The sequence below is a fragment of the Desmodus rotundus genome, chromosome 2, assembly GCF_022682495.2.
Source record: "Desmodus rotundus isolate HL8 chromosome 2, HLdesRot8A.1, whole genome shotgun sequence".
NCBI lineage: Eukaryota > Metazoa > Chordata > Mammalia > Chiroptera > Phyllostomidae > Desmodus > Desmodus rotundus.
In genome coordinates this window covers 33,708,766-33,731,698 of record NC_071388.1, presented here as the reverse complement: position 1 = coordinate 33,731,698, position 22,933 = coordinate 33,708,766, and the positions used below count along the sequence as shown (strand labels likewise).

The 22,933-nt window shown below is 41.8% G+C and overlaps 1 protein-coding gene across 9 annotated transcripts in view; it reads right to left on the bottom strand.

Annotated features, from left to right (window-relative positions):
- The window catches only part of FNDC3B (fibronectin type III domain containing 3B), a 319,350-nt gene that overhangs the window by 34,129 nt on the left and 262,288 nt on the right, over nt 1-22,933 (bottom strand). For all 9 annotated transcript variants that reach the window (XM_024563559.3, XM_053918082.2, XM_024563540.4 and 6 more), the window contains 5 exons: nt 22,305-22,477; nt 19,795-19,908; nt 19,314-19,463; nt 14,533-14,813; nt 3,014-3,226 (listed from right to left, as the gene is read on the bottom strand). In XM_024563559.3, the coding sequence (XP_024419327.2) occupies nt 3,014-3,226; nt 14,533-14,813; nt 19,314-19,463; nt 19,795-19,908; nt 22,305-22,477 (931 nt within the window). The remainder of the gene's footprint in view (nt 1-3,013; nt 3,227-14,532; nt 14,814-19,313; nt 19,464-19,794; nt 19,909-22,304; nt 22,478-22,933) is intronic.

The following is a 22,933-nucleotide window of genomic DNA, read 5'->3' as shown; positions in this document are numbered from 1 at the left end:
GTTTAGAACTCTCTGGGTCATTTCACATGTTCTGAGAGGTATAAAAATGAACACAGTAAACCAGCATATCATAAAGGCAGAACCTCAGGACTTTTGGGCTCTTAAGGAAAGTTAGCATCTTTCTTCTTATTTTTTTTTTCAGAAGGAGAAATTAAAATATGAAGAAAAGAGAGCATGCCACTTTTAATGAGACTTTTTTTTTTGGTAAAGAATTTAGCTTACAAATGATCTACAACATTATTGTTTTAAGATAAAAATGGTGGAAAGAACCTCAGAGTTCATCTTCCAGTTCAACCTCTACTTTATGGATGAGGGAAAAGAAAGACCAATAGTTTAGCAGTCAAAATTGACTCAACTCTTTAATCTGACAATTACCAAGCATGGAGTTATCAATTTTTTATTGTGCTTCTTTTGCAAAATATGCTTTAAGACTAAAATTACTTGCATAGCCGGCTAGGACAGCTGTACCAGCTCAGATATCAGCAGTTCTATTTTCAAATGCCCACAGGGACTGGTGAGTAAAGTCACTTAAAACAACAATTAAATCAATCTCTGGTTCTTATGCTGGCCATAAGCAGAACATATAATATTTCTGCTACATCCATAAAAATAACTTATTAGTAGTTAATGAAATCAGTGCATGTGGTAAAGAATATGTACATTTGTTCTGAAACCTACAACTGGAAACCACTCTAGCAACAGTAAGTCCAATGAAAAAGACAGCTGTTGCTGAGGAAGGAGACATTGTTCCTTTCAACTGAACAGGCCAGGTCCAAATCCTAAAGAACCTCCAGAGGACTAGAACTGACGAAGACTATGCTGATATATCCAATTCAAATGATTCCTCCATGATGCTCAAGAGACAAGAGCCAAAGTTAAAGGCTTGGATTCAAGGGGCCATTCACTACAAGGGTTCAATTTAAAGGCACTAAGGAAGGTCATCTTCAAACGTAAATTAGGCCATGTTTCATCCTACTAAATCCCAGGAATATTATTCCACAAATAGAACAAGAATTTATTATTCCCATCACTTTAATGACTTTCTGAGAGCACTGACAAATCTAATTTTAAAAAGATAAATTTGGACTCTAGCTCATAAAATTAAGAAAAATACTGTTTCTAATAGTAAGTTTTCTTAAATTGCCATTTAAATTTAGGCAAGTCATTTTATTTGATTAAAAGGCCAGTCCTGAGTGCTTTTTTTTTGAGGAAAGAGCATTGTATCGATTACTAGATTGTGCACTATTTTCTCTCTGGCATAGTTAAATGTCTCACTCATGACAACATACTCATTTGGGCCAGTGCTCACGGAGCTTTTGTTCTGTTCTCTGTATGAGGACCTCAGGTGGCTGTCCGCACAAGACAGGACTGCAGCAAGACAGAGATGGCTGATGTGGTGCAGAGCCGTCCACCACTGCAGTACAACGAGAAAACATTCTCTATGGAAGGTTCTCTCTACCACCAATGGAAGCCAAAAGCCCAGGAAAAACCATAAGGGCTCATTTATAAGTTTTCTCAAATTGCTAGAATTACATGTTATCATGCTTTCTGTTGGTCCAGAATTCCTATTCCTACCAGCCTTCTGCAGTTTGAGGGTCCCCTGCCAGTACCATAATAAGCCCGGGAAAATGCATCCTTAGGCACACAGCATGGAAAGATGAAGGATCTTGTCTTTGAGTGAGAATGCATCAATCTCTAGTGAACCTACCAAAAGAAGCCTGGCTTTCTCTGCGCTTGCCACAGCACACTAGTTTCCAATAGGACAGTCACTTCTAGTTCTTCTGTAGCCAAACTACTGGGTTTGAAAGATCCTTTAGAGTCAAGTTCAAATATCACCTGCTTCAAAAAGCCATTCCTGATCTTTGCAGTCAGATGACCTCCGCTTTCTTCAAACTCCCAGAGCACTTTGCTCCTGCGTCTGCCTCCTCCATACTCCCAGAGCTCTTTTTCCTATGGCACAAATGTTCTCTGACCACTTGCGCGTTGATATCATGCTCCTGGAGGCAGGGCCTTGATTTTTTCTTGATCCACTGAAGGCCCACCTCAATCAGTGCCTTCCACACAGCAGGATTCATTCCACCGCACACAAGTGAATCAAAGCACTTGAGTACAGAGTGGAGAGCGGCGCCTGGACGAGGGTTTCTGTGCTACCTAAGACCAGTTCCATATGTAAAGGAACAGGACACCATGATGCACAGAAGAGAAGTGACAAAAATACTCTACACTAGCACTGGTTTTATGCTTCAGCAGTATGCCAACAGGGAAAGTAGCAGCCTGTGTCTGGCCCACCTCTTCACCTGATGTTTTGATTTGTACTTTTGGTAATAAAACGTTTTCCTGTCATCCTTAACTTTTGTTCTGCATCTGAATTATTCTTAAATACAGGTCAGCTGCCCACCTTATGATCAGCCATTTTCAGAGGAAATGAAGTTAGGTTAAATAAATACTATGTGAAAGGTTGGATTTGATTTCTGTGGCCAAGAGTGTTTCTTGGGCATGGAGTCTTAGGAAGAACCTGCTACTCGCTCTGGCTAATTTAATACCGCATTGCCTACAGTTGCAGAGGATAATCCCCGTCTGTAAATCACCACAGCTATTTCAGCCTGGTAAACATGTTTGTCCTGACGGTTACTGAATATTTAACGAGGTAACATCTCTTTCTGAGTGTTATTTCCCTCCGCACTCGTGACTAATTTAATGCTATTACATTGCTTAGGCTTTAATTCGACAATTTTCTTTTCAGATACTTTCTCTCCATTATCTGTCTTTATGAAAGAAAAAAAACAAACACATACGTTATCTGATATAAGCAAATCAGGACCTTTCGAATGTTAGTGAGGAAATTCCAAATGAAGACTAGAGGGTATAACTTTGAGTATAAAAATGCAGGACCTAAAGCCCCAGGAAGTCTTTCACCAAAGAGGAAGGGTGTTTAGAGGACAAACGAACAAGTCGGATTTCACTGCAAAGCCAAAGCCACAGGATCTTCCCGCGCACCCTCACGCTGCCGTACCTCTTGTTCCTGTCCTCCAGCTGTAGCGTGTACACCATGTCGTCGGCAGCATGGGTCTTGGCGCCACTGTCTCCCCATTTCAGCTTCAGGCTCTGAGGCCCGGCCGCAGCACATTCGAGCCTAGGAGGCAAGGGTGGTAATGGCCGAGTTTTCGCTTTAATGAACTGACTAAAGGGCCCAGCTCCAATTTCATTTATGGCCTGGATCCTGATCCTGGAGAATGAAAAAATAAAAACATTGCAGTGTAAGAAGCAGCAATTCCTCACATGGAATAAACATTGTGCGAAGTATTTATGACTTGCCTCTAAAGCAATATCATGGAATGGAGAAAAAAACAAAGCAGAAAAACCAAAGTAATTCAAGACACCTTTCTATGTAATAAACTGAGCTGTGAGTATAACAATAAACAAAAAGGCACATTAGCACGTTACACCTACACTCTTAAAAAAAAAAAAAAAGGCTGTTGTCTGAGGGAAGATATCCTAAAGACATTAGCCACTCCAAAGTCAGTTTTGGAAGTAAGTGGGCTGTAAAGAATAAACAAACAGAACAAATGAGTCTCCTCCAGAGTTCACAAACAAGGATAACAGCTTGTCCACGGGGCATTTCTCCTCCCTTTCTCCAGCCTCCCCCAACACTCTCTGCCAGGCCTTCCCAGAGCTCAGCGTGTGCACACTGCTGGTTACAGCGTGTCCCCCAGACGTGCAAAAATCCTAACTGGGTGTTTACTCTGCGCCGTGTTACGGGCCAATAAAGGTATTAACACTGCCCTCATGGTCTAGGAATTTAAAACCACATAGAGTTAAACTGTATATGTAAATTAGTATCCTACTATTATTCCTATTTTTCTTACTTCTCTATTTCCTTCCTGGTTGACTGAAACAGCTCTCCAAGGTCATCATGCAAGAAACCACTGGCACTGCTCCATCCTCATCCTCAATACCTCTTCCTGCAGTGACTGGTTTTGAAGCTTGTTTCCTCCTGGCATTCAGTGACCTTTCTCCTCTACTCTCAGGCCAAAGGGCTCATACACAGCCCCACCCCACCCTGTTCTCCCTCTCTCCTCTGTACAATACGGGCAGCTCTCTCTGTAGCCTCAGACATTTCCACAGTTTCATGCACTTCAAGACCACTCCCAGTCCTGCGTCTCCTCCATCTCTTCACGCCCTGTTACTAGGCCTCGAGCAGAAACCTCCGCCCAAACCCCTTGCTAGGCACACAGGCATCTTACTGAGATGAATGGGGCAGTGTGGTGTCACATTTAAACTTGAGTTGAATTTGAAACAGTATTTAAAACACATGATAAAAAATATAGTCAAAGACATAAATTCTTAGGAAACAAATTAGTTTAAAATATTCCTATAAGTTAGGTTTATGCACTTCTCATTTACAACTTATTGCTTATACTTAAATAGAAAATATTTAAGTATCACTATAGCTAAATATTGATCAATGTAGCACTATATTATCCTGTAAGTGTAAGTGTAGCCTTAATTAGCCCTAGTTCTTCAAATTTAAAGATTACATAATTCTGAGAGTTAATATATAACATGCCTGTAGATTGCTCAGAAGAAAAAAACAAAACAAAACTAGATTCATCCCAGGTGAGGTGGAGTGAGTGCACTCCACCCTGTCTCTCCCACTGAATGAAGCTGTTAAGCTAGGACAAAGTAAGTGAGCAGCTATTTAGGAACTCCAGTAAGTAAATGGTAGCTGGAGGACTGGGGGGAGAATGTGAACTGCCACGACCCAGCGGTCAGTTTACCACTGTTCCCCTCCATTGTCCCCAGGCTGGTCTCACTGCAACCTGACACCCAGGAGCAGACATCTGCTTAAACAGAAACTCTACCACAAGCCTGGGCCAGAGAGAGAGAAGGCTGCCTCTGGATGCTCACAGTGAACTGGGGAAACCCCCCTTTCCTCTTTTTGCCCCCTTTTCTACATTCTTTCCCTCCCTAGCCCTTAGCCAATTCATATTAACAGTCTAAAGAAGAAAAAAAAATCACATAATCATATCAACCAATACAGAAAAAGCATCCAATGGAATCTAATATCTATCTGTACTAAAAGTTCTAGGCAAGATAGGGATAGAAGGAAACTTCCTCAACCTGACCAGGGCATCTATAGAAACACCACAGCTAACATTGTACTTAATGGTAAAGGGCTCGATGATTTCTCTTTAAGATGGGGAGCAAGGCAAGGATGTCTACTCTCACCACTCCCATTCAACCCGATCTACTGGAAGTTCTAGAGTAGGGGGGAAAGGCATAGAGACCAGGAAAAAACAAAACAGAAACTATAAGACACTGCTGAAAATATTAAAGACCACCTGAATGACGAGAGACATACTGTGTTCATGAGTTATAAAGCTCCTCCCAGAGGACTTACTATAAAGCTACATAATCACAACGGTGTGGTACTAGTAAAGAGACAGGCTCACAGATCAATATAACAGGATACAGACTCCAGAAATAGACCCACACAAATATGACCAATTGATTTTTTTGACAAATGTGCAAAAGTAATTCAGCGAAGAAAGAATAGAAACAATTAGATATCAAAAGTGAAAAAAATAAATCCTAAAGTTCATTTTATTCTAAACTTAACTCAGAATGGATCACAGATCTAAGCGTAAATTATAAAACTTTTAAGAACAGGAAAAATACTTGTTACCTAAAATTAGGTAAAGAGTTTTTAGATAGCATGTGGAAAAACATGATTCATAAAAGAACAAAATTGAAAAAGTGGGCTTCATAAAAATTAAAAACTTTTGCACTCTTAGGAGAATGAAGACAAGATGCAGGCTGGAAGAAAATATGTGCAAGTTATGTATCTGACAAATAAACTGTATCCAGAGTGTACAGAGATCTCTAAAACTCACCAGTAAGAAAACACACAACCCAATTAAAAAATGGCCAAAAACTGGAACAAACACTCCACTAAAGAGGATATAGACCTGGCAAATAACCACGTGAAAAGATATTCAACATCATTAACTATGAGATAAATGTAAATTAAAATGACAGTGAGATACTGCTGTGTCCCTATTGAAATGGCTGACATAAGAAATATTTGATACCATGCTGACAAAGATAAGGGGCAACTGAAACACTCGTATTTTGCTGGTGAGAATACAAAATGATAGCCACAGTGGAAAACAGTTTTCCAATACAGTTTCTTATAAAGTTCAACATACACTTATCATATGACCCAGCAATCCGACTTCTTGGTCTTTCCTCTTGAGAAATTAAAATTTAAATACAAAAACCTGAACACAAATGATAACAGCCCTATTCATAATCACCTAAAACTCGATGAATATCTGCCTCATAATTTAGAATGTATCAAATACTTATCTCTCAGAAAGTACAGGAAAAATTCCATTCGAGAGCCTTACTGTTCCCAGGGCCTGCTACAGCAGCGGCCACAACAGGTCTCTTGTAGACAACGCACATTTTTCCACACAACACTGAAAGACTAAAATAAACTCTTCCCTGCCGCTCAAAACGAGTCTTATCAAATAGCTTTGTGGTATTAATACAATAATTTTCTATGGTTGGAAAATAAGAAATATTTCTCCAAATGGAGAAGAAAAATCTTTTCTAAAAGGTGGTAATCATGGTGGTAGGAATTACTACCCTTTTCTCTTTCTCAGGAAAAGGGAATTAAGCCAAACATTGTCTTGGTCTTCCTTCGAAAGTGTAACACATTTCCTCACTTCGAGGTTTACATTAATGTCTTTCTAGCATCTAAACGGCCATTCGTTCCCTTTGCCCTGGGCAGGTATTCCTAGAGCCCAGAGGTCCGGATGCTTTCTCCCGTCTGCTCACCTCTGGTCCTTCAGAGCTCACCTTGGACTTTGGATTTTGCTTTGTGCGGCACAACCAGCCCTTGGCTATGAGATAATGATCGCTGAAGATTGTTGCTCTGCTCGAGAAAAAATATACTAAGAAGGCAATCATTTATAAGGATTAAGAAATATTTTATAAAATACAAGTATCAAGAAAAATGTAGACTTAATATTTGATTTTCTTTTTTTTTTTTCTATTTCCTCAAAGCCTCCATGGTGTTCTGATAGGTACTGGGTTCCTCACGTTGTGGCTCTACGGTTCTCTGATCTTTTCCTGAGGAGCACTTCATGGCATATAGTCTCTGACAGACGACAATGACAACGGCAACAGGAGTGCTGTGGCAGCGACGTGACTCTCTTCAGCGGTGGGGTCCTGCTCAGCACTTTGACCACCTCGGGGAAATCATCTAACACCTTTCGGTCACAATTTTCTTAAGTATAAAATGGGGAGAGAAACACCTTTGCTGCATTTATAGACAGGATTACTTAAGGTAAGGGATATGGAAAGCACCTTAAATATTTTTTAATATTTAAATGTATCTTTTAAATATTTAAAAATAAATGTATTTTAAAAATATTTTTAAATATTTAAACATTTTATACTCTACCACACAAGCAGAAAAGAATACAAAAGCACCCTGGTGACCTTTAAAGGGCTAATGTATAGAGCTGCTACTAGTCGCTATTCTGACCTCCCTGAGACCACCATTGCTCTCAGTGAAGAAAACGTGTTGAGCACCCACGAGGAGTGGCTCTGAGCTGCGCCCACAAACGTGCATCTTCATTTGAGTTGCATTATTGCCACGACCTCACTTTATAACTTGAGTCATTTGCTGCTCCATCTATGTTTTTCCTTCCTTTAGATTATGGCCAAGGGGTCGGCAACAGCTAAAAGGACTGGCTTCTTTGTGAACCATCCTCAGAAGGTGAGGGTGAGACAAAGAGCTCGGGAACAGATGCAAATGTTGACCACGATCACCAACGAGCACCACCACAAACAACACTGAACACTCGCTCTGCCCAAGGATCTGCGCTTGGACTAGGAACTAGTAACTTCTCTGGCCTTTGGAGATGAGGTAACTGCAGTTAAACTCCGAGAGGTGGAATAACGCAACCTCAACGACACAGCGCCTACTAGGTACTGAAGTCCAGACTTGATACGTGCAACATGATCTCTGATTTCTACCCCGAACCCATGAGGCAGGTGGTACTCTGTCTATTTTAAAATGGATGAATCGCCGCCGGCTAAGTTCAGTCATCCGCACTGATGTATGCAGTGGCCACAGGTCAGAACTGGGTGATGAACTGGTCTTTTCGGCGCCAGGTCTTCGGGCATTCTGGCACCCCATACTCTCCTAGCACAGCCTGGACCACGCACAGCTTCTAATCCAATCAAGAGATATTTTTAATTCAAACCACACTTTCAGTTCAACAACTGCCTTTTGCCAATGAAACGGATATTTAAAACAGCGAACAAAAGTGCTTTCACATTGTTTAAATAACTTTGGGCCTTGAAATCAACTACCTAGATTTTAAAATACTTCAATTTATCCCCCATTTTTACAAAAACACATTTTGCTTCAGTAAAAATGCACGGAAAACATTTTTCCGTGTAGCTGATGCACCAAACTAACGTTAATGAGTTCTAATGATCGCGTCACATTCCATATTGAAGTAGAACTGAGGAATAGGTACAATGAAAAGAGGCCAGGTCTTGTTGCGTTCTGATAAACATTCAGAACTTGGAGCCCAGAAGGCTCGGAAAGTGGAACAAAGACTAAGGTAGTTAGTGTTCACTTTGTTTTGGGGCGAAAAATGCAGTATGTGAAAATAATCTCCTAATTCCAGCGAGAGCTCAGCTGGGACTAACAAGCAAAACACTCACTCACCTGAGAAACAAGTCCAAGAATTCACTTCAGAAAAAACTGACTTTTGGGTTTTATTAAATTGATTAAAGTTTATCCCAAACCCAAACTTGAGAAGTCTCCCCTTGGCTGAAGTAATATGTTAATCTTGAAATTCAAATAGGATATGCAGGGCAATTTTTTTGTTTGCTTGTGTTTTTACAGGCATTGCATATTAGTTCTTGAAATCTTAAGGCCTGCAACCCAAGAATAAGGGAAATGGAACTTCGCTCCCCAATTTAGGGAAGTGATGCCACTCTGAGAAAGCCCGTCCTGGCCAGCCTGATGTGAACAATCTCTTCAAGTGTCTAGGAGCCTGCCGTGCCCATCGATACACGGATAGTACTGATTAAATGAATCATTTTGAGAATATTCTTTGTAAGTTTTTATAAAAAATCTGCTCTTAAAGTATCTACTGTCTAGTTCAAGATGCTAGATATACTCCCGCTTCAGATCGCAGCCCGCTGTAATGCACTTGACACACACAACCCCATTTCTGACACCACCCGTACGAAAAGAAGAATGACTTTTAAAACTAACCCTTCTCAACTGGGGAAGGTGACTCTTGCTCACAGTTAGCCATCCTAGTACTCAGGACACCTGGAGTGCAGAGGTGGGTGGGCAGGGAGGACAGCGTCCCTCTCCCATGAAGGGCTGGGGAAAGGAGAGGCCAAGAAGCAAAACATAGGCTTTTTACAATATACCCCCACCCCCAATCTAATATCTATCTAATCATCTAACTAAACGAGAGAAAACTATGAAAGAAGAGAATAATTATCAGCTCACTTCTGAAGGAATTTAAAATAGTAGCATTAACACAGGAAAGCTCTCTGGGGAAATGTGTGTTCAGAGTGCAGTTATCCAGAGGCGGCTTCCTGGAATGTAGCCTGAGCTGGCTCAGGTTCAGTCCCGGCTCCAGCCACGCTGCTCCTCCTGGCAGCTCCCAGAACTCTCAGCCGCCCTTCTGTTTCCACCCTTAGGCTTGCTTTTTTCCGTGCCCTGCCTGACAGGGGAAAAAAAGACCTTAAATACCTCCTATACTGCTTAAAGGAAAATGCTAGGTTTCCAGACACTTCTACCTCTAATCTGGTCACAACCCACTTTCCAGCTCGCTTCCTTCCTCCCAAACATCAGCAACAGGATTTATTGAGTGCTTACTTACAATGCGTCAAGTCCCAGGTGAAGTGCCTAAAATCTTATCTAAAACACGCAGCAGCTCTATTAGATAAAGATATCATCCCTGTTTTGCAGACCAGAAAACTGAGGCACAGAGGGTTTCAAAGGTCACAGAGACAGTAAGTGAGGGATGCAGGACTGAAGGCTGTCTGACTCCGCTGTGCTACTTCTGAACTCTGCAGAATAGGTCTCCTAATAAAGCCCACCTCATCTTGTTAGGATGGAATGATTTATGATTCACTTCTTGACAGGCTAATGTAGTGGCTGACATAGAGTAAGGACTCAATAAATGTTATTTTCATCCCCATTTTACCGAGCAAAAAGAGCATAAATGAGCATAACAAACAAATCTACCTTTAGTTGTTTGCCAGCTCAGTATGAGTCAGACATATAATGAGGCTGCCAAAAAAAGTAATGTTAGGCAACCTTACTAACTGTTCCACTTGGAAAACAAGGAAGGTGACAGCCTTGCTCTTCTGTGAGCCAGACTGCCAGCACCATTTCGGGCAGTCTGGGCGTGATCATGAAGAGGCCATCAAGAACCCTGGCTGGTATGGCTTGGCTGGTTGGAGCAGTGTTCTGTAAACCAAAGGGTTGTGGGTTCGATTCATGCTCAGGGCTCATGCCTGGGTTGCAGGTTCGGTCCCCAGCCAGGGCACGTGTGGGAGGCAACCAATTGATGTTTCTCTCTCTCTCTCTCTCTCTCTCAAATCAGTAATAAGCATGTCCTCAGGTAAAGATTAATAAATAAATAGGCCATCAAGAAACAGAACTCACCCAATGAGGAGCATGGAGGAGGTTACAGAACACCTGCTCTAGTCAAGACAGATTGGAATGCAGTGAGGATGGTGAGATAGGAAACAGCTGACTTTATGAGATAATGAAGGCGAGGTACCCTGGGAACCACAAAATCACAGTCTATAGGCATGGGGCTCAGACTTTTGTAGGTTGCAGAAGAACTCCAGGTGCTTCTTATAAAATTAATGTTTAGGAATCAGTGCTCTTGGGCAGAGGTTCTCAAACTGTTACATGCTCCCAGATCTCCTCCTGCAGGGCTATAGCCAGTCAGCTCACACAGACTTTCACTCTGTGGCTGGAAGCACGTGAAAGAAGGCACACCTCTGTTACTAACACCGTCTTTCCCTCCTCAAACCAAAACACAAGTTCAATTTCAAACTCAATTCTAAGCTTAAAAATAATGCCTTTAAAAATAGCACTGTAATTCCAAACAGGGTGTCAGTAAGCCAAAGATTTTTTTTAAATCCTCACCCAAGGAAATGTCCACTGGACTTCAGAGTGAGAGGCAGGGAGAGGGAAGGGAGAGAGGGGAAGGGGAGGAAAGGTGAGAGAGAAACACTGATGTGAGAGAGGAACATCGGCCTCCCAAACTCACCCTGAATGGGGACTGAGAACCCACAACCTAAGTATGTGCCCTGACCAGGAATCAACCAGGGACCCCTTAGTGCATAGGGCGGCACTCCAACCAACTGAGCTGCGCCGGCCAGGGCAAGCCAGTGTGTATTTTTGCAAGCACCAATGGAGAAGCGGTGGATCTATTAAAATACCTTTTTTGCATCAGGTTTTCTAGAGAGATGAACTTTTCTGTCGCCACAATACAGAGAAAAAACAAAACAAAACAAAACAAAACTCAGTGCGAGAACAATTTGTAACTACTGAAAGTTAAAAAAAAAAAAAAAAAAAAAACCAAAGAAACAAGTCCTTTACCAAAGCCCCATAGCCTGCTTAAGATGTTTTATTCCACATTTTTATCTAGAACATCATGATCTGTTCATTTATATTTTAACAAATTTATGGCTCAGAAAAGGGTGAGGTAAAAGTAGACTGGATCAAAATTACATCCTTGGTTCCTTAAGATACTCATTTTATAGTTCACTACAAAGCGCTGCAATTGTGTTTTTGAAACAAAACAACAGGACCGTGGTTGACCGGAGCCCTACTATGGAGTACCCAATTACATGCTACAGAGACGAGTATGAAGTTGTATTGAGATGATCTTAAATGTGGGTATTAATCTTGGTGCCTTAAATATGAAACATCCAATTTATTGACTGGCTGACCAGCAAAGACTTAGGCTAACTCTTTTTCTCGGGGGACTGAGGGGTGAGAAAGAACACACAGTATGACTAGAGCCAAAGACGTGGCTCTTCTAAAACTATTCAATGCTCCTGCAGTGTCTCAAATGGTGTCACCCAAGCTACTCCGTCAAGTTGAGAGCTGACAGCCTCCCGTGTGACTTTCCACACTCAGCTTAATATATTAGCCTTGCATGTTAATACTAAATAGAGTCTTGAAGTATTATCCAAGTTCATTCTCTCACAGTCCCTATGTTACTAAACCATTTCATCTTCTCCGTAACAGAATTTCTTCTGAGAAACTTTTTTAACAAGTGGAAGATATTTTTTATAATTTCCCCTGCAGCTGGCATTGTATGATGAAGCAATGATTCCCTACATCAGTTCCTATGTCTGAGCTGCAGGTGTCTTTCTAGAAGTCATCGGACTGTGTGTTGACTAGAACAAGTCAGCACTCCTCCCGTATCATCCTACTACAAACCTTACAGTTCATACCCACTGAAGCCACCTTTAAGGTAGGCACAAGGTCAGGAAGAGGAGGAACTCCCGGGCTAACACCTGGCCCGAAAAGCCCTCTCACGATGCCTGATCTGAATGTCTGGGCACTGACCCGAGGAATTGAATCCACTCTAAGGTAGACAAGGGTGTGAATCAGAGGTCACAAAGCTTTTTGGCGAGTCCCTAAACCAGTGTGGCTTCACAGTTTTCTGGCCTCATGAGGGATTAAGGTCAGGCAATAGTCTGGACACCTGGTCTCTTAAAAACAGCTGGGGATGACACTGACTTGGTCATTTCCCCCCAGACATAAACCTCACAGAAAGGTTTTCTTAGAGCATCACTTGGGGGATATTCCCTGATGTCCTTCAAGGTCTGGGTTTAATCGTTTCCTCAGCACCTGAGTAGTTGGCTCTGGACACAATGGGCACTCAGAGGGCATTAGCATACCGGAGTGGAGACCGCTGTTCTGAGACTGACTTAAAAGGTCATGACTGAAGGACTGCCCTTGGCCTGCCCCCTTACTCTGTTTCTAAGTCCAATCCCACTGGGAACCACCCTGACCATTCTGCGTGGGGGACTTCCTCTCTGAAATGTCAACAGGCCTGTGTACAGAGCGTATTTTCGGCCTGGGGCGGATGTCACAGTAACCCACCACCCCAGGTTCTGCTTCAGTGTCGCCCGACTCCGAGTGCTCTCAGGGCAGAACGCCCTTTGCTGCCGTTTCACAGACCCGCGGTGTAGAGTGCAGTGCTCGAAAGGGTTCTGAAAATAAAACACCCTGTCACTGTTTTGAAAAGCAAAATGAATATACTTATAGGAATTATTCACAAGAGATTTGGTAAGAAAGAAAAAAAAAGTAGAGATAATAAAATATGGCAGAATGGAACTTTTGTATCGTACAACTGATTAGCTGGCTCTTTCTTCAGCTTCTGGAAATAAAAAGGTAGTATAGCAGACTACCGAACTAGAAACACTGCAGGAAAAAATGAGTGAAATGATGAATCCTTTCCTGCCTTCTCCAACTGCACCCCAGGAAGGACCGGTTTTGTTTGGTGGTGACCTTGATGATGACGAAAACTATGATGCATGTGTACTGTGAGCTTGCTCTATACTGCTGCGCTGTATATAAACATTCGGTATTAATTTCTTTACTCCTCACAATATGCTTATGAGGTAAAGTAGTCCTGTTCTCACTTATGGAAGAAGAAACTGAGGCACAGAGAGGTTCTGTAACTGGCCTAAAGGCACAGCTGATGACCTGAATCTATGCTCTCCTTCGGCTGCCCGAAAGACCATTCAATCTGACAAAGGGAGATGTCCCGATAAGCCACCCTTGTATAACCACAGATGGGTCCTGCACTCCTCAAACGCTAACCGTAAGCTTTTTGTTTAGAGTGAGTTATGGCAACGTGGAGACAGAGCTAAGTGGCTTGAAAATTTAAGAGGCCATGTTAGAGTAGAAGGTATGTGACAAGAGGGAGGAGAGGAGGCTGGCTCCCAGACAGGAACCCTGGGGAAAGAAAGTGTGTAGCTGTTAACTGAGTTTTACTCCAGGTATGTCATTTATTCTTCCTCTGGAAGGCTGTGAATCCGGAATAAAAGCTACATCACAAATTCTTAATAACACCATGTCTGCTTTTGGGAAATCAGGAAAAAAGTTGGAGCCCTGCTTCAGAGGTGGGCAAGCGCATGTTCAGGACAGAGCGCGTCCACAGAAGGATATGAGTCACAGTAAAAGTGCAAAGAAAACAGTAAAAATGCAAAGAAAAGTAGTTACCAAGAGACTAAGAGGGAGCAACTGATTTAAAGTGAAGGGTGAAACTGTAGATTTGAATTGGACTCATAAAGCAACACAAGTGTTAAAGCTATATTTGTGTTTAGTAATCTTAAATATATTAAGAATGCTTAGAATTTACACAGTTGCCTTAAGAACTTGGAGGTCTGTAGGTCCAGTATGGATGTGTACATACAGCTTGATTTCTCCTCCCCTGCACTCACCGGTACGTTGTTTCTGGAAGAAGATCTTTCAGAACGTGGGTGGTGGTGTTGCCCACGGGGATGCAGGTGTCTCCAAGATCAATATTGTAAGCAAGGATTTCAGACCCATTATTGCACGGCTCCTCCCAGTTCAGTACAAGGCACACAAAAGGTGAATCAGGGTGGGCACTGAGGGTCTCCTCCTCCAGGACACAGAGAGTGGAGACAGGGTCGGGGGCAGATGCTGGCGTCTGGCAAAGGACGAGCTCACTGTACGGTCCTGCTCCAGCTTGATTGACAGCCTAGAGACAATAGCAAGAAAAGGCCATATCACCCCATTGTACATTTTAATGCCTCCATGTTAGGTGCTGTGAAATAAATGATAAACGGTTTACTTCCAGAAATTAGGTAGAAATAAATCCTAGAAAATGCTCAATTTAACCTAGTAAACACTTTCCAAAAAAAAATGCCAATTACATCTTTTCTGTTAAGCAAAAGATAATAACATCATCCACATCTCCTTTTATGAAAAATAATTTAAAAATAGTCCTTTATATTTACACAGCCCATTTCAGGTTATATACTGTCTTATATGATCTTCTCAATAACCATCTGAGGTACTATTCTTATCTGCCTTTCACAGATATATAAGCAAAGCTGGGCCTGGAAGTCAGCAGATCTGACTTTTGACTCCAGTGCTGCCCTGGGAGAGCAGTAGGAATTTTGCTAAAGGTCTCTACTGTTTTCCATGTGATTGATAAACTCATATCTGAAGTCAATTCTCAGCCTTTTCTGATTTTACCTGAGAGCAATAACTGACCCGTTCCTCACTCACTGCTCTTTCAAATACTCATTTGGTCTCCAGGACCCAGACTCTTGTGTTTACTAACCTGCTGTTGCTTCTCAATCACCTACACAGGTCACTACTCATCACCCAGATTTCTCAACAGTGAAGGGCCCAGGGCTCAGACCTTGCACACCTCTGCTTTTCTGCTCAAACTCTTAGAGATCTCACGTTGTCTCAGAGGACAAATACTATTTATATCCTACTTCCTGTGTAGCTCGGGCCTCTGCCTTAAATGCTAGCCTAATGTATCCAACTGCCGTTTGGGTATCTCCGCTTGAATGTGAACTAAGCCTCTCAAACTCCAGAGTCCACACAGCTCCTGTCTCCACCCCACCACACCTCCTGTAGTTGTCCCCGGACTTCAGCTTGTTCAAGTCATATCCCTGAGGCATCACTGGTCATCCTTCTTCCTCTCATACCCAGGCCACCCGCATATGCTGTACCACCCTAGTCCCGTTACACTCTCTCCCATCTGGTCACTGTAATGGCCTCCTAACTGGTATCTGTGTCAGTCCTCGCCCCCTAGTCTACATTTACAACAGGTTTACTACTTCAATACTACTTACATCCCTTCAATAGCTTCCAACCTTATTCAGAATAAATGATGAAGTCCTCATAACAGCCTATAAGACACTAGCTGATCTGCTCACCATTACCATCCTCCGAAATGCCATCACCATTCTCACTTCCATTCCTACTACTCTTCCCCTCAATTACTTGGCTCCAGCCCCACTGGCTTCCTTGCTATTCCACAGGTACGCCACATTTGCTCCCACCTCAGGGCCTTTGCACTTACTACTCCTGCTGTCCAGAAAGCCTTTTCCCCAGGCTTCTCCATAGTTCGCTCGATTATATCCTTCAGACCTTCTTTCAAGTGTTGCCTTTCCAGTGAACGCTCTCTAAACAACAGATTTAAATGTGCGGTTACTGCCCTCCCTTGGGCCCCTATGATTTTGCTCGTTTCCTAAGTCCCGGCTTTGCCTTATGTGTCATCACGACTTTTATCACCAACACCGTATACATCTTTCATTTAATGATTCCTCTCATTACCATGTAAGTTCCATAAGAGCAAGGCTATGCTTGGTGGACTGTTGCATCCCTAGCAACTAGAATAGTACCTGACACAGAAATACGTGCTCACAAAACGTTACTAGAAACATTTTTTTCCTTATAAAGAGAAAAACATTTGGCAGCCTCACAACAAAAGTGAATTTACTCTGAAACTTAGTTCCCATTTACTTCATAGGAGAGCTTATGAGGACAATTACAAAACTTATAAAAGTCAGATCTTAAATCAAAGGTTCAAAACAAAACTTACAATATTTGTGTATTACTATTAATTTCAAAGAAGCAAGCTAAAACCATTCATTTGTTATCAAATCACTTTTGAAACTCTACTAAAATATTTTGTCATATCTAGTCCAATTTCATAACTTCTTTTTTAAGAATTTTAATGTTACAATTTATTTTAAGATTATATAATTAGAGATTTTATTTTGGGGTACAAATGTATCACAGGGCCAGAAAAACAAGACAGAGTGGAGCTCAATGCTCATAGCAGTGAAGGCTCCCTGTCGCCATAGGAAAGAAGGAAAAGAACATGCTTTTTGAGTTGGAGCTTTGACTGAATCTTGATCACACTATTACTAATTGTGTGACCTGAGGCACACTGATATCTCTGAGCCTGTGTCCTAGATATAACATGGGGACCACACACCCAGTTCACCGGAAAATTACGAAAGTTAAATTGAGTGACATGTAAAATCCGGGCAGAGTGTCAGGCCAACAGTCGGTGCTTCGTGTCTCTCCCTCCCATGGGGGAGACCAAGAACAAAATGGTGTATTTCATACTTAAAAAACCAAAGCATTTCATTTTAAACTAATTTTAGACTAATGGAAAAGCTGCAAAAATAGTACAAGAAATGTCTGTATCTCTCATGCCTTGCTTTCCCTAACAGTAACACCTGACAAAACCAGAACGATGATCGAAACAAGAAAATTAACATCGGTGCAACTGTGCTGACTACACACAGAAGTGATTAAAATCTTAGCAACTGCTCCAACAATGTTCTTTCTGTACGCTAGGGTCCCACTTTCTTTTATTAGCTTCATTCTTTCGAAAAATGCTGTCTTGATTTATACCAGTTTTCAAAGGAAACAATTCAGAAGAAACTTTTACCAAATTAAACTATGCCTATAATAAACAATATGCCTCATGTAAACAGAATTACTTTGGCACTTGTTAATTAAAATATTCCTAAGAGTATAAAAATTTAAAAATTGTTCAGCAAGCAATGTTTCACCCAATTTTTAGAAAACACTGTATAAGTATTACAGTGATTTAACTTTAAGGGATCAAGTATTCAAAAAGAATGTTTGGATTTTAACCTGATTTTGTAGTAATGTCAAATGAAAACTATTCACATTTGGTCCATAGTTAGCAAGCAATCAATACAGATTGAGCAGACCCTTTTCCTAGCAATACTTAGTTAGCAGAGCAATGGTGGCCTGAAAAGGACTACCCCCTTCACGAGGTCTGACTCACTTTTTGACAAAGAAGTATTTAAAAGCATTTTCTCCCTCTGACTATCAAGACAGGGAGGCACGATCACTGTGCAGGCTCTGTTCTTGCCAACGTATCTTTTAAAATGCAGTTTGGGGAAGTCAACGGTAACTGACAACATAGACACTGACAGGAAAAAAGGAAATAGAAGGACATCTGAAAGACAGACCAAAAATCAAAAAGCAGAGTGGCATGAAATTCTTTCCTGTGGTAACAGAGAGCTCTTTATTTATATCCTGCCTTGTTCCAAAAACAGGAGAGTGGCACATAATTTAACCTTTTCCCAAGGACTCCGCACTGCTGTCATGAAGATCGGATAATGCGTTGTGACCCTGACTCACTCATAAAGGGTTAATTATGACCCAGGTGCTCCACTCAGGAAGGAAGGAGTATAATAAAAGAGTTTATTCAGAAATGTTTATGATAAAATAGGACTCAGAATTTAACAGAAAAGCTTCAACTGATCTGGAAAACGAGCTTGTGAAGGGAATGTTTTCTCCAAAGAGGCCAAAGACACTAATGTTGATGGATTTGTAATAAGCAATTTGATTGGAGACTTAAATCAGATGGATACCTAAATCTGACTTCTTTGTTTCTTTATCTATTTAAATCTGAATGTGTGTGAGGACAGAATTCTTCAAGGTCAAGAAAGACATCTGACCAGCCTTCGTATCTCTCCCCTGCATCATCCTGATCGGCTTTTGATTTGGGGGCAAGCAGTGCTCAGGCAATGGTACCGAACATGTGTGCAAAACCCCATGTTCTCAGGACGATAAAAACATCATTTCTGCAAGTCAATAAAGTCAAGGTAAACCCATGACTATTGTTACTCTTAGGGGTTAGGCTGGGAGCCAACCGTTCTTGACATTGTTCTATGTGGACTCACAAGTGGGAGCACACAGATAACCAGCCTTGTTAATTACTGGTCACCAAGAAGTGGGAGATGGGTCACGTGACCGGATGCAGCCTAGTCCACGTTACTCCAATGTTTGTTTTAGGCTCCATTTAACAGCTGGCATATAAAATTACTGTCTTTGCCGGTTTTAAGTGGGTTTTCCACTGAAATGTACATCTTGAAGAAATTGAGACAGAGGACTTCTCCTAAGGAGCTATGACCCTTGTCTTGGACTCAGTCATTTACTCAGGGAACTGATAAACAAGAAAGATGCAAGGGTGGTAAGAAGCAGAGAAGAATCTGGTTTTGTTCCTCCATTTCAGGACCTCCTAGAGTAGCAGACATTAATTGTTAAATTTATTTTTATTTAAAAGGACTTGTTTCTTCCTCATAACCTCCCTCTTGGTAGCTTCCATCATGACTCTTGGAGTAAGTTTCCAAGAGCCTTCCAAGGAACTGCAGTGCTTATGAGTAACATCTGAGTGACGCCAACTGACCTGTAGTCTACAGCAATATTGTGCAGCAGGCAACAGATCCCTTATTGCAAAGCCAGTGTCTGTCCCATGATAAATGACATCCAGGGATTCTTCGTCCTCTCCCCATTCCAGCCTGTACTCTGAGATGTCAGCACCAGAGCTTTCAGGACTCTGGAAAGCAGAAATTCCTAATGTTAATTTCATTGGGAAGAAAATTCTACGTTACTTGTGGCTACCCAAGCAAATTAAGAGAATGACATACCCCAGATATTTCAAATACATACAAAAGAAAGGCATGAAAGAGATACTCAACTTCCTCTCAGCTCTGACCAGTGGTAAAATTTCCACAACTTGAAATGCTATACGCAAATGCCAGCAAAGATTAACGTGTAAAAATCACCTAGAAGTCAATTTTTGCTCTGAAGAGGTTCCTCCTAACTTGCATTTGGGAGCAGGTAAAGTCAAAGAAACAGAAAGTGAAGAGAATACACGCCTGACTTACCTCCCAACTCACTAGGACACATCCGTCAGGTGTAAAGGAAACAGAAGGTGCTCTGCATTGTCCAGGAGGCCCAGCAGCAGTGGTGATTTCTGAGACATCAGAATAGGGGCCATACTGAAAGAGAACACCACCCACACGCTTGTATGCATGTGTTTGCGCACACGCGTGTATGCGTTCATGCATGTGTGCATATACAAGCTTATAACCAAATAAGGGTTAGGCTAATATCATCATCAATACAAGTCATTAAAAAATGACCTAATGGGGTTTTCACTTTCAATTGAATGTGTGTGTAAGTTTTTCCTACATATATTCCTGAGTGGTAAATGTCCACTATACATGTACATTCATTTTATTCAAAAGGACTAGGAAGCTGGTTTACCAACCATTTTCCCTTTACTGTGACATTAGAAGCAAAATCATGTCGATTCTTGACATAATAGGCATTGTCTCTTACCATTTCTCCCAAAGAACAGTAAGGCGGGTATACACTGCAGTCTAATTCTTCAGATACCAACACCTACTGGAAATTGTTGCTTACAAAACTCGAGTATTTCTTCGAGTAACTGGCATCTTCCATTTGGAACACTAACGCTCCTGTTAGGTTTGCTCAGCATGCCCCCACCATCTCACTGTTTGCAGGTTGGCACTGCCCGCCTCTCTTTAGAGTACCGGCGGCGACCGCGGTCTCGGAACCAGCCAGCAGCAGAGACTCACACCATTCCGGGAGAACCACAGCCACCCGTTTCAATAGTGGAATGTCTGACATGTCAAAGACTTGAGGCAAAGAGTAAAATAAAGTCATTTCTGGGCTAATGAAGTACATGACTATGTTTTTCAAAATGTGGAAAAAAGATAAAATTTAAAAACCCACACATTAAAAAAACCCCCAAACCTCTCACATTTTTCCAATACAACTTGCAAATATACTGGGTGTGTGTGTGGGGGGGGGCTAGGGGTGTGAGAGAAGCTCTCTGAAATGGACACGATGACTAAAAGTCAAGTATATGGTTAACTTCCAACAGAACAGGAATAAACCATAGGTAAAAACAGTTTTTATAGCATTAATTAACTAATTAAAGGTGAGAGCAAGTAAAAGTCAAATCAGTCAAGCTGCACATGTATCTAGTTACGGCAGAGACGCCCTGAAAGGCTGATGGGAAAAGGGCGAAGACAAAAGTAAAATAAGCCCTGAAGCATCTGCAGTCACCACCTCCCCTCCTCTTTTCACTCATGCAAGTCTGGGTGCGCACGCTTTCCCGTCTCCTCGTCAACACATTTCACTGCTGCCTGTCGCGTTGCTGTCGTAGTAATTTAAGCTGGGCTGTGTCTGAAATGCTTTCCTAATGGGGAGCGACAACTCCGGCTCCTGGTGGAAGTCTGAGACCTGTCTTCAGACCATGCGTTTTCACCGTCAGCTGTGGCTAAAAGGAGATGGGCTAAAGCGCACTTCCCCTCAAAATGGTGTGGACGGCACTGCCGAGGACTAGAAAAGTCACTGTCAACTTCGGGTCGCTGCTAGTTGGGCTTTCTTATTTTAAAATTTTTCATCAATTAATTTCCTGTATTCATTTGCATGGAACTCGTCTAAACGAATCACTAGCACTTTTGGGGGATGTTAGTGGCAGTCAGTTCCACTGACACCCTTCTGCCTCCTTTCATGTTTCTGCCCATCTTTGCCACACTGAAGGGCCCTACAGTTGCTGTGCCACTTCCTGAAAATCCACATCGCCTTGCAATTAAAAAAAAAACAAACAGAAAAACCAAAACACCTTTGCGGCTGTAATATAAACACGCACTTTCAATCTCAGATAGCCTATCTCGACAACTCCAAATGGAACAGAAGGAAGGGCTGGAGAGCTCTACAGTCTTCACTTGGAACAAAACAAAAATACTGAGCGGGTCTCCCTAGCCTCCCCCCGACTTCAGCACTTTTTGGTTCTTGTTTTTAATTCTCACCTGAGGTTACATTTATTGATTTTAGAGAGAAGAATGGAGACAGAGAGAAACACTGATTAGCTCCCCCTGTATGCACCCTGATGGGGCATTGAACCTAGAACCTAGGTATGTGGCCTAACCAGGAATTAAACTCCCAACCTTTTGGTGCATGGACAACACCGCAACCAACTAAGCCACCCAGCCAGGGCTACAGCAGTTCAGTTTTAAAACTGACTTAAGACTTTGCTGGATAATGTAGACAATATGTGAAAGGAATATTATTGTATATACTAGTTTTAATTTCTCTTAACTGATTAATAGAGGCAATAGAGCAAATAGGAAACTATTTTTAAAACTAATAAATGCACCTAAAGGGTGATGCTCTTATTGACCTTAAACTCTATCTTAACAGAATGATGTGAGGACATGGTAATGAAACTTCCAATGCTGGGAACATGAAATCACAAGGTATCAAGTCAGAAAGACGATTTTATATGCTTGTCAAGGTTGGCTAGATAGTGCTGAGGAATTTCAGGAGGGTAGAAGCCGAAGTGTTAAAGCCTTCTACTCACCCCTCCGTCATTCAGAGCCCTCACTCTGAAACGATACACAGTCCCGGGAAGCAGGTTGCCGACGGTGCACTCAAGATCTGGCCCGTGGTACACCTCAGATGCCACATCCTCGGGTTCTGTCATCTCCACACTGTACTCTGAGACTTCGCAGCCACTCTCAGGGGCGGGGACGTCTAGGAATGAAGGAAGTCTCACATCACATCCTTTTTGTGCTTCCAGTTGACAAAAATCACATCTGATTTTCCACATGGTTTGCAAAATGTCATGTAGGTAGCCCCTCCTCAGTATCTTACGAAAGAACCCTCCCACCCAAAATAAGAGAGAGACAAAAGAAAAAGTTCCTGAGTGATGTTATCGACACTTTCCAAAGCAAGTACCATATTTTTCGGACCACAAGACACACCTAGGTTATAGGGGAGGAAAGTAGGAAAAAAAATCTGGAAGCAAAAAATGTGGTAAAATATTTAATAACATCCTTTAAAGCAGAAATCCTGTAGCGAGCCAGGTATGCTACATTTGGACTATAAGATGCACCCCCATTTTCCTCCCAAATTTTGGAGGGAAAAGTGCATCTTACAGTCTGAAAAATATGGTACATTTAAGTACATTAATTATGTTAAAATAATTTC